At 44.2% G+C, this 12439-nt stretch overlaps 1 protein-coding gene across 1 annotated transcript in view; it reads right to left on the bottom strand.

Annotated features, from left to right (window-relative positions):
- The window catches only part of SELENOT (selenoprotein T), a 17834-nt gene extending 7599 nt beyond the window's left edge, over positions 1-10235 (bottom strand). The window contains exons 1-3 of the mRNA XM_034781820.1: positions 9987-10235; positions 2904-3014; positions 1566-1692 (exon numbers count right to left, since the gene is read on the bottom strand). Coding sequence (XP_034637711.1) covers positions 1566-1692; positions 2904-3014; positions 9987-10117 — 369 coding nt within the window. The 5' untranslated portion in view covers positions 10118-10235. The remainder of the gene's footprint in view (positions 1-1565; positions 1693-2903; positions 3015-9986) is intronic.
- Between the last annotated feature and the right edge of the window lie 2204 nt (positions 10236-12439).

Here is a 12439-nt window from a genome sequence, read left to right as displayed (position 1 = left end):
CAATTTACAGCACTGCAACTTTCTCGCTCAGGGGTGTGAAAAAACACACCCCTGAGCGCAGCAAGTTTCAGTGCTGTAAAGCGCCAGGGTAGACAGTGCACCAGCGCTGGGAGCTACGCCTCTTGTGGAGGTGGTTTTTTCAGAGTATTGGGAGAGCTCTCTCCCTGCACTCTGCCGTGACTACACAAGCCACGTTAAAGCGCTGCCCTTAAAGTAGAACACAGATTAAGTTTCTCAATTTTTTTTTTTTTTTTAAATTAGAGGGACTCTTTAGAGTTGGAGTTAATCACTTCCAAGAACGGCCAGTTTAAGAAAGAACTATTATGAAAAGAACAGTGTCATTTTAGGATTGATTCTGAGGGATATTCATCTAATCAGTAATGGAAGTTTCCCTTAAAGCATTCAGGGCATTTTCTACAAAAGAAGAAAGAATATTCTGAAGTTCAAATAGAGGTCTCGCTTTTCTAAAAAATGAATAAAAGTGTTAATAAGAACTAACTAATAGCCAGGAGTCAATGCTAAAGGAAAAACAGGAGTAACACCTTAAAAAAATTAATCTGTACATTTTAAAACTGTGATTCTACTCGCAGTGACTATGTAAAAATTACTCCTTACTGACTGGTAAAGACTCCCTTTGAAACCAGTCAATGCTACATCTTTATCTTTAAGTGCTCCTTTTACCATATCATCAATCAAATCTGGATCTATGACAACAAAACCAAGCACCATTGATAGGGCCTTACCAAATTCATGGTCCATTTTGGTCAATAGTCATAGGATTTTTAAAATTGTAATTTTCATGTTTTCACCTATTTAAATCTGAAATTTCACGGGGTTGAAATTGTAGGGGTCCTGACCCAAAAAGGAGTGTGAGGGGAGGGGAAGTCACAAGGTTATTATGTGTGGGGGGGTGCCCCTGCGGTACTGCTACTCTTACTTCTAGGTTGCTGCTAGCGGCGGTGCCTTCAGAGCAGAGCAGCTGGAGAGCAGTGGCTGCTGGCTGGGAGCCGAGCTCTGAAGGCAGAGCCACCGGCAGTAGCAGCACAGAAGGATGGCATGATATGGTATTGCCACCCTTTCTTCTGCACTGCTGCCTGCAGAGCTGGGCCCTCAGTCAGCAGCCACTGTTCTCCAGCCACCCAGCTTTGAAGGCAGTGCAGAAGTAAGGGTGGCAACTCCACGACCCCCCTAAAATATTCTTGTGATGCCCCCTGCAATTCCCTTTTGGGTCAGGGCCCCCAATTTCAGAAACGCTGGTCTCCCCTATGAAATCTGTATAGTAAGGGGTAAAAGCACACAGAAGACCAGATTTCAGTCTGTGACACATTTTTCATGGCCGTGAATTTGGTAGGGCCCTAACCATTGTTAAGAGCAATTAGTCATTTGTCAAGTAAATGTAGATACTCCCCAATAAAGATTTTAGATATTTGTATCTTAAACACCTGTAGTGTACAAACAAGTTGAATACAGATATTGCAACAGTTTCCAAGCACTTCCATACAAATCACACTAAAGTCAGCCTCTACCACCAGAAAGTTGCTTTTAAAGAAAAGGAAATGATGTACCTTATTTTCTTGGCCCCACTGCCAGATACTTGGAGCTTGCATGCCAAAGAAAGCGAAGGGATCTTTGCCGACAATTATTAAGCCTATTAATACTAGTTTGAAGACTGACAGGAAGGATGCTATGTGTCTATCAAAAGGAAAGACAACAGTCACTAAGGAGATTTTTAGTTAATACTTCGCTACTTTAGAGTCGAAATCACTCCAATTAGAATTATTTTCTATAAAATTTCTGGTTATACACTATGAAAGTAATGCCACACCCATTTGTAAAATATATATCTTTTAAGATCATCCAGAAGAGCAAAATTAGAATGTTTTTCATTAAAAAAAAAAATTAACAGACATAGCATACCATCTGGGTGCCATTTTAAAGATGTATTTATATTTAATAAAGTACAAGGATAAATACAACTGATATTTGTATTTGACAGCTTGCCTAATATCTTACACTGGCAAATGTACTCAGTCTTCTATCATATTTCAGAAGAATGTCTTCAATGACCCATGCTCAAATACATCCACTTGAACTGTGTTCTCTCAATGAGTACATAAAACCCTATAATTCACCACGAGGGGGTTAAACCCACATCCAGAGAACAATGTAACTTTAAAATTCTGTCTGTAAAGTCACTAAAGATTTTTAAAATCTTCTGCAATATTTATTTTGCCTCATTACAACTGGTAACATTTCTGCAAAAGGCAATTGGACATGTGAGTGGTCCAGTAACCACTGCAGTACCTTTACACCAACATTCGTTTTCTAGTCTGTAAACAACGGAATAAAAAAAATAAGAATCATTTTCATTTATTTCCTCACCCCTCATCACCAGGTTTTAAATTATGTTTAAAGAAATTCTGTTTATGATAAAGTCACAAGAAAACTAATTTTAAAATCTACTTCTCCGTTCCCAGTGTAGCCTGATATGTATATTATGCAACATTATGTAAATATGTACAAACAGGTGAGCTACAAAAGAGAGATGTGAACTAGTGTCCAGGGACATCATCGTGGAGCAAAGATGAATTTTGGCTACAATTAATTTAATCTGCCCTCAAGTATTATGGTACAGGCGGATGTAAATTTTTTTTTGTCCAATATTCACACAAGGATCATCTGCCAAGGGAGACTATATCCCAGTTTCTTTTCTTTAAATCTGATTTAGAAATGAGAGGGGAAATACCTTCATATGGAAAGTGAAAGACTTTACAAGAGACTATTTTAATACCTTAAAAAATTAACCCACACTTTTTAAAACTGTTTTACTTTGAGAGATATGTACAAATTGTACATACAGCCATTACAGGTTCATTCTGCTAGTTTAGAAGTTATATACTTACCTATATATAGGTTGCGGAAGGTAGTTTTCCCCTTCAATGCGGATGTCTGGGTACCGCTGGCTAATAACCCGCATGTATTCCTCAAACACCCGCCTGTAACCTCAGGAAACACGGGGGGGGGGGGGGGGGGGAAAAACACATTATTAACAGTGTAAATTTGGACAAATGTTTATACTGACAGATGGTGGGGCATATATACATATACACACACAAACTTTTCACAAGTTCTCGTGATCATTTAGAGTGAAATACTACTTTAACAATTTTTGACCACTTAATAGACTGTGTCCCAGCAAAAAAAAAAAAGATATTTACACCTTACAAGTGAACTCAGAAATAGATATTTTTAAATGTTCACTTAAGAGCCTTATACTGGATCACCCTCATCACAGTCATGCCAATCAAGACAATTATCATTCATTCAGCTGAGGCTACAGCAAAATCCTAAATTGATACTTTATCCTGCTCTCATTAGTCAATTTAAGCAGAAATATGTTAAAAGTGGTTAAGTAAGACAAAGATTGTTTTCTACTTTCAGATTTCAGCCAAAAATCTTGAATGAAGACTTCAGTAAAAAGTTGTCTAGCTATTTAATATTACAGTCTCTAACAGTCATGAGCTTCACACTACCAGCATAAAGAGGAGAATGTCCTTTGCTGAAGTACAAACAAGCAACTTTTTTTTTTTTTTTGTGACTGACAGTACTTGGAGGAAAGTGATCGCAAGAAAGTTTCTTTTTGTAAGAAGTGTACTACAATCATCGTCATTAAATCTCAAACACTGTTGGCAAATTCACTGCACAGCTAATATTGACAATACATTCCCAAATAATTTATGAATGTTCTGAATTAGAAAACTAATATCCATTGTACCAAGAAAAAATAAAGTGGTTTGTGATTAAACCAAGCTGATTATTTTGGAAGTTCAGACACCGATTTCCCATGCCATGCCTATTTTCAACGTACTGTGCTATTATACTCAGGATAGGCCAACATGAGTTTAATATTAAGAGATTTCAGGGTTAATTAACAATTCTACATTTTTACAAAAGCATCACTGCAATCTGATTTCCTCCCAGCTTCCAACACATGACAGCCTCCTATGTAAGAAGTCTGTTAGATACCTTTAATGCTGTGAGATATACACTCAAATGTGCCACACTGGAAAGCAATTTGGAAATTGGCTGAAGGGGTCATGGTATAATGAAGAGAATGCTTCTAATGACAACAAGGGGACAGAATTTGTAGCAGCATGACCTGATGTGATGTCTCCAGAACTCAGACAAAATAACATAATAAATCAGTAGTACTTTGCCACTAACTTATACAGCAACTCCTCATTTAAAGTCGTCCTGGTTAACATTGTTTCGTTGTTACCTTGCTGATCAATTAGGAAACATGCTTGTTTAAATTGCGCAGTGCTCCCTTATAACGTTGTTTGGCAGCCGCCTGCTTTGTCCACTGCTTGCAGGAAGAGCAGCCCGTTGCAGCTAGCTGGTGGGGGCTTGGAACCAGGGTGGACCGGCAGCCTCCCTATGAGTTCCCCACTCCCCTAAGTTCCCTGTGTGGCAGCCGCCCAGCAGGCTATCAATTGCGGGCAATTCAGCTGTCCCTCCCCCCACTGCCATGTGCTGCTCCTGCCCTCTGCCTTGGAGCTGCTCCCGGAAGCCTCCTGATTGCTGTGCAGGATTCGGGGGGGAAAGATGAGGGCTAATGTCAAGGTGTCCCTCCTCCCCTGTCCCCCGCTTACCCCTTCTCCATATAAAGCAGCGTGGGGACATGACAGGGCTCAGGATGGAGAGAGCTTGCTGGCCACAGCTGCTGTCTCAACTTCCTGATCTTTTTAAAGGCAATGTACTTAGAGTGGGGTCAGCGCATTTCTCTCTCTCTCAGACACACACACACACACAGGGTGTGTGTCTCTGTCTGCCATACTGTCTCCCCGCCCTCCATTTGTGCTACCTTGTAGAGTATGAGGCTACATTAACAACGTGTTAACCCTTGAGGGCTCAACCGAATGCTAGTTCATCATTTAGCAGTAAGGCACGCCCTGGGAAATATCCCACCCTCTGACTTCACTGCCTCAACCAAGCTTCACAATCATCATAGCTGTGTACAGTATTAAATTGTTTAACATTTATACTGTGTGTGTGTGTGTGTATATATATATATTTTCATTCATTGGGGGGGGGGGGGGGGGGGGAATTTCACTAGACAAAAAACTAACATCCCTTCCCCCCCTTACATTCATTCTTATGGGGAAACTGGATTCGCTTAACATCGTTTAGCTTAAAGTCGCATTTTTCAGGAACATAAATACAACGTTAAGCGAGGAGTTACTGTATGTTGAATTGCCTGATCTTATCCTTCTCTTGCTTCTTTAAGATGTAGAACAGAGGCTAAGAATTCAACAGAAAGGACATGGTTTTGTTATTGTCTTGGACAGTCCAGCCTATTATAAACAGCTGTACCTTCTACAAATGAAAGTATCTATGCTCAGACACAGCAGTGAAAATGAAGATAACAGACGGGGGATGGGGGGAGGGAGAGAAGAGGAGAGAGCTCTGAAAAAAAGACGTTTTTAAGCAGTGAACTGCCAACAAAATACAAAAATTACATCAACTTCAGTAACATGCAATGAATGCTCCCTTACCAAACAGAAGGGAATTATTTAGCACAAATGAAGACACCCCACCCCCACTTTAGAGTCTTTCATGTTTGTTTTTGTTCACTGAAACACTCCAAAGCACACATCTGAGACACCACACGTGCCAAGAAATCCTCTTGTTGGAGCACAGAGTTAACCCATAAGGAGTCAGAAGTTCCTTTTAAAAAAATATGCAGTGCCGCATGTTTACACTAAGTTTTCCCATTTTATGTCCTTTGAAATAAATAAATGTTACAACACTATGAAATATATTAAAGAGGATCTTTTCTAAATCTAGCACCAAGCTTGGAGTTGGGGAAACTTCCATAGTAGTTGTCACAGACATTCTGAACTGTCACAGCATAGCTGGAGCCACTGTAAAAGAGTCACAGGACCCACGTAGAAAACAAGCCTCTATTTTTACTTGTATGGAATGCCCCAATCATTGGCTAGCAGGAGCATTCAAAACACATTATTGAAATAACTATAATTTTAAATATTTTGAACAGCTATTTGGCCTCGAGACATATATAAGCTAAGTCTAATGGTATTTGCTTCATAAAACTAAATAACTATTTAAAATAGCTTAAAAAGACAAACTATTTGTTTGACAAACCAAGAAAATTTGTCGTGACAGGAAAATTGTATTTGCATGCACACGATTTTACTCAGATTTTACTATGAACAAAAGAACTTTCCTATAAAACTGTGATACACGGTTGCATTTCCAGTAGTTTCAACTAAGCACAATGTTTCACAGACTGTCAAGGATAGGTAATTTTAGTTATAGCATTCTAAAAGTGAATAGACTGATGTTGAAACAACTGTCCACTAAAAATTATTATGGAGAGAAGAATTTAGATAATGAATACAGGGTCAAACATGCTACTTTAGTCTAGTAAACCAGTGCTTCTCAAAGTCGGGCCGCCGCTTGTACAGGGAAAGCCCTGGCGGTCCGGGCCGGTTTGTTTACCTGCTATGTCCGAAAGTTTGGCCGATCGCAGCTCCCACTGGCTGTGGTTCACCGTTCCAGATCGGCCGAATCTGCGGACATGGCAGGTAAACAAACCGGCACGGACCGCCAGGGGCTTTCCCTGAACAAGCGGCGAACCGGCTTTGAAAAGCACTGTAGTAAACTATGAAGATGCACACCTATGTCACAACGTAAAAGCAGTTTCAGGTAAAATCTGATTGCACGTCTCATTAATATATGAAAATACATGAGAAATAGTAAGTAAGAAAATTAAGAAGAGCTATATTAATTTGACTAAAGTTTGTTACTTGTAGAGTTTTATAGAATCACTAATACCAATATGAAACGACTCCATTAATTTTTAAGGGCTTGGGGTGCACATTCTTACTCCAACATGGAATTTTTTCCTCCTGCTGAAATGGCATTGCATGCCTCAGTCAGGCAGTAGTCCCCAAGCTGTGGGGCACACCCCCACAGAGGACTATTGGGGTGGTGCGGTGGGGTCTAGGCCAGCCCCCATGATGGGCAGGAAGACAGCGCCACCCAGCCCCACTCTGCGCCCAGCTGCGGCCTTGGCTCTGCCCCCAGCCCCCACTCCGGTCCCAGCAGCGCAAAAGGAAAAGTTTGGGGACCACTGCGCAGTACGGAATGCTAGCATGCTAATGACAGCAGATGTCTACTGCTCTGAACACTGTTTACAAAGACTGGTAGCACTTGAGGATAACTAGTTCTGATAAAACTTATGACACGTAGCTACATGCATCTTCTCCTATCAGAGATGATCAATACTACACGAAGGTAAGGTATACTCTTTCCTGTATATTTTTGGCGATGATGTAGGATAGCTCTCTTTCTGATCCCTAGTATAGCTTTTGTTTGGGTTTGAAACACTATGGAACACATCAGTCTGGAATACTGTATTTAATATATGTATTTGTTATTTAAATGATACATGAAGTACTATTTCTGTTACTAACCCTTTGCTGATTTGTGGGAAACTATTTTGTATGCTGATAAAAAAGTATCTTTCGCAAAGTTGTTCTCTACATACAAACTTAAGATATTTCACACCTGTTTTAAAACCAAGTATTTCAAAACTACTACTTCACTTACATCTTGTCAAGACATGTTTTCCCTTTCAGCAGCTACCACCTTTACAAATACTTAGATATCACAATTTCATGTTAAAATTAAGTCTAAATATTCTGTTAATTATGTGACTTTAAAAAAAGAAGAAGTTTGGCTAGAAACTCGTCTGCTCATCAAGATGCAATTGATGACATGTCCCTACTATGTACAAGAAAAGCCATAGGATAAAAGTTAGTTTCAAAGGTGGAAATCTTATTTTTTGGAAATGGCTAAATTCCTTCTTAAAATTATTGTCTATGGGCATTAGTATTAAATATATGCTATATACTACCATCAATTAACAACAGAGCTCCTAATAACAAGCCCAAATGTAGAATATGTCCTCTATGTAGTAACTAAACTTTTAGCTATTTGGTAAACCTTCTTCAACATCACCCAGAAGGAAAATATGCTCACCTTCAGGACCACCGCTGTTCTGCCCTTTCTCTACCTTCCTGATCCTCACATTTCTCCCCATTCCCTATTTTTATGTCCCCCCTCCTTTCTTCACTCAGCATTTTCTCTCCTGCATCAACTCACAATTCTCACCTCCCTGTCAGATAAAATGATCAGCAATTAGATAGTTACTAAAATGAAGGGTCATCATTAATCTTTAGCGCCTACATCCCAATAAGAATAATTGACCCAGGTAAGTGCACACATCAGAGTCATTCTCTGTAGACTCAAGACAAAACCACAGCTGTCTAAACTCTGTTCATATTTGAAAGGTTTTCTCCACAATCATGAGGGTTAGTAACTTACTTTTTTTAAATGAAAGCTCAGATCCTGCAGAATCCAGTTATGCCCTACAGATGACAACCAGGAAGTTGGGCTGAATTCTGCCCTTGAGGTGGTTGTTTAATACCTCTGTTTTAATCTTACAGTGCTCTATGAACCCATCCTAGAGAAATGTCTCTTCTATTAAACCAAAAGTTAACTATTACATAAATTCAAATGCATAGGTAACTTCCGAACTATTGTTCAATTTCTATCAAGGACTAGAGAGAGAAAGATATTTTCTCTGTTCAATATTAACTTATAATTTATAAAGTTCCAGCAATAGCATTAAAAAACTGAAAGTGCCTCTATGTTATTTTAAAACACTAAGGCAACAGGGAAGGGGTTTTTTTGGTTGTTGTTTAATTATTTACTGTTCTGTCTCTGAGTCCCAGTTGTGATGGGTTGCTATGCTGATGTAACCACAGTACACAAGAGCAGCTTAAAAACAGTCCTGAAAAGCAGAAACATTTTTTTTAATTAACACTTGCTGTGAAAGGGGTTAAGAGACTACTATTAAAGATTAACCCCCAAAGCTCTACATTAAAATATACCAGAGATTCATGTAACAAGGAAGAACTCATATCTTTTAAAGAAGCAGAGATCATAAAGGCAAGGACAAAAATTTATTCAACACTGATTCAGCTATCAGAAGAATTCATCATTAAACATATAATGTTCAAAAGAGGTACTGCTAAGGTTTCAGACCTAGAGTATTAACTGCTTCTCTATAGTCTTCAGATTTCGTCTAGGTATCACTTACCCAAATCCATGATTTAAACCCTGATTAAAGAAATGCAAGTCATTCTGGGTCCCAACACAAACTATACTGCATACGTAGAGGATCTCAACTTTATTCATGTTCTGATCTAAACCCAGTTATTATTTGTCTCACTACTGTAAAGATCAACTACAAAGAGAATAGCTACGCGCAAACGCAAGTTAAAATATTACATAATTCAGCTATTCTCTTTACTCTGTAGAACTCCTCAGCGCGGAGCTCATAACCCCCCCCCCCTCCAAACACAAGACAGACCGAGTCCGTGCTGTTTGACTAGCCCCCGCCTGGCAAACCGTCCCAGCAGCAGGCTGGCCACCGAAAAAGCTTAGAAATCCCTCGTTGACAGCTACCTCCCCGTGCAGTCTGCAGCCTCCTAGAGCCGCAGCGAGCAGGGCTTCTCCGGCCAGCAGCCTTCGGGACTGGCGCTAAATCACCGAGTCCGGGGCTCCGCGGGAACCGGGAAACACTCGGGGAGGCCCAATCGCCGCCCCCGCTCGCCCCCAGCAGGTCTCGGGCTTGGCACAGGGACCCTCGCCCGTGTACAGCGCGGAGGAGCTGGGGAAGAAGCGGCTGGAGGCCCCTGCCCCAGCGCGTACCGCCGAGCCCCGCGGAGGAGCTTGGCTCCTCCAAGGCCGCTCGCTGCCCCGGGCGGGACCCCGACATTCCCGGCAGCACGCGCCAGTGGCGACCGCTGGAGCGGCCCTGCCGGAGCCGGAGCCGGAGCCGGGCCCGGGCGGGGGGACGCTACCGGCCGCAGCCCGAGCGAGCGCGCACTTACCAGATCTGGAACTTGAGCAGCGGCCCCGTGGTGTAGGCCATGCGCAGCTTCTTAGCCGGCAGGGCCCCCTGCTCCGTCGCGGCCCGGCCCAGCCCCGCCGCCAGGAGGAACAGCAGCACCAGCGTCCGCATCGTCCCTCAGCACCGGCACCGGCAAATTGAGGCTGAGCACGCGCCGGCCGCGAGGCGAGCGAACCCCCACAGCAAGGTCACGGGAGCAGGAAACGCAGCGCGCACGCGCAGGGCGGGTCACATGACGTGAGGTGATAGTCACTGAACTCCCCCTTTCTCTTACACACGCGCCAGTGGGCGCGCGACTCTGTCCGCGCGGGGGAGCGCGCGAGGGGCGTGTTCTGCGCACAGAGCTGGGACAGGGCTGGCTGAGCCACTGCTGGATGGGGGGCGGGGGGTAGTGGGGTGGGGCTAGCATGTAAACAATGGCCCTACCAAAATCACAGCCATGAAAAATGCCCCATGGACCGTGTCAAGTATCAGAGGGGTAGCCGTGTTAGTCTGAATCTGTAAAAAGCAACAGAGGGTCCTGTGGCACTTTTGAGACTAACAGAAGTACTGGGAGCATAAGCTTTCATGGGTAAGAACCTCACTTCTTCAGATGCAAGCGTGAAAATCGTGAAATCTGGTGGCCGTCCCCCTCTCCCTAGATTCCCTGTGAAATCTGGATAGAGTTGTGTGCTTTTACGTTATAGTATACAGATTTCACGGAGGAAACCAACTAGGGTGACCAGACAGCAAGTGTGAAAAATCAGGACAGGGGTGGGGGGGTAATAGGAGCCTATATAAGAAAAAGACCCAAAAATTGAGACTGTCCCTATAAAATCGGGACATCTGGTCACCCTAAAACCAACATTTCTCAAATTGGGGGTCCTGACCCAAAAGGGAGTTGCAGGGGGGCATAAGGTTATTTTAAGGGAGAGTCGAGGTGTTGCCACCCTTATTTCTATGCTGCCTTCAGATCTGGGCAGCTGGAGAGCAACAGCTGTTGGCCAGGGGCCCAGCTCTGAAGGCAGCAGCCTGCCTGCAGCAGTGCAGAAGGGTGGCAATACCGTACCATGCCATCCTTACTTCTGTGCTGCTGACTTCAGAGCTGGGTGGCCAGAGAGTGACAGCTGCTGACTGAGGGCCCCGCTGTGCACGCAGCAGCATAGAAGAAAGGATGGCAATACCATACCATGCTATCCTTATTTCTGCACTGCTGCTGAGTGCAGCTCTGCCTTCAGAGCTGGGCTCCCAGCCAACACCGCCACTCTCCAGCTGCCCATCTCTGAAAGCAGCGACACCGCCAGCAGCAGCACAGAAGTAAGTGTAGCATACTGCAACCCCCCACTATAATAAGCTTGTGACCCCCCCTGACGCTTTTTGGGTCAGGACCCGTACAATTACAACACCGTGAAATTTCAGATTTAAATAGCTGAAATCATGAAATTTATTATTTTTAAAATCCTCTGACCACGAAATTGACCAAAATGGACTGTGAATTTGGTAGGGCCCTAACAATGACCCAGCAGCAGGGGCGGCTCTAGGCACCAGCAAAGCAAGCACATGCTTGGGGCAGCCCATTTGCAGGGGCGGCAGGGATCCAGCATGGGAGCTGAGAACCAACAGGGGGCCCTGGGAGCTGTAGTTCCTTGGTTAGCTCCCTGCCTATAGAGCCAGCCCTGGAGCAGGGAAAGAACTACATTTCCCAGCATTCCCTTGGCCACTACCAACAGGAAAGGGGGAGGGAGTGAGGTAGCTGAGATCTCATGCTGCAGCCTGCTATGAATGGAGAACTGCACTGTGAGTAGGGATTCCATATTTTAACATTAAAAAAATAGGACACTCCACAGGGAGGGAGGGTAGCTCCACCCTGCCCCCATCCACTCCCTCCAACTGCCCCCCACAGAAACCCCAACCCATCCAACCCCCCTGCTCCCTGTCCCCTGATCACCCCTGCCCCTAACTGCCCCCAGGACCCCACCCCCTATCTAAGCACCGCTGCTCCCTGTCCCCTGATCACCCTCTCCCGGGACTCCTGCCCCTAACTGCCCCTTGGGACCCCATCTAAGCCTCCCTTCTCCTTGTCCCCAACTGCCCCCTCCTGAGACCCCCCCCCAACTTCTGCCCTAGGACCCCACCCCCTACCTGTCCCCTGACAAACCCCCGGGACTCCCATGCCTATCCAACCGCTGCCTGTCCCCTGACTGCCCCCCCAAACCCCTGACTCATCTAACCCCCCCTTCTCACTGCCCCTGACTGCCCCCTCCCGAACCTCCGCCCCATCCAACCCCCCTTACCGTGCCACTCAGACCAGAATGTCTGGCTCTGCGCAGCGCCAGACACACTGCTGCATACATGCTGCCGTGCTCCCCCGCGGAGCCACAGCTCCCCCCCGCTCCCCAGCACCTGCCTTGCAGATTTGAACACCTCCTGAATTTTGAGGTGTTCAAATCTGCA

The sequence above is a fragment of the Trachemys scripta genome, chromosome 9, assembly GCF_013100865.1.
Source record: "Trachemys scripta elegans isolate TJP31775 chromosome 9, CAS_Tse_1.0, whole genome shotgun sequence".
NCBI classification, from domain to species: domain Eukaryota; kingdom Metazoa; phylum Chordata; order Testudines; family Emydidae; genus Trachemys; species Trachemys scripta.
Note: the sequence above shows the minus strand (reverse complement) of the source record. Positions and strands in the feature narration are given on the sequence as shown.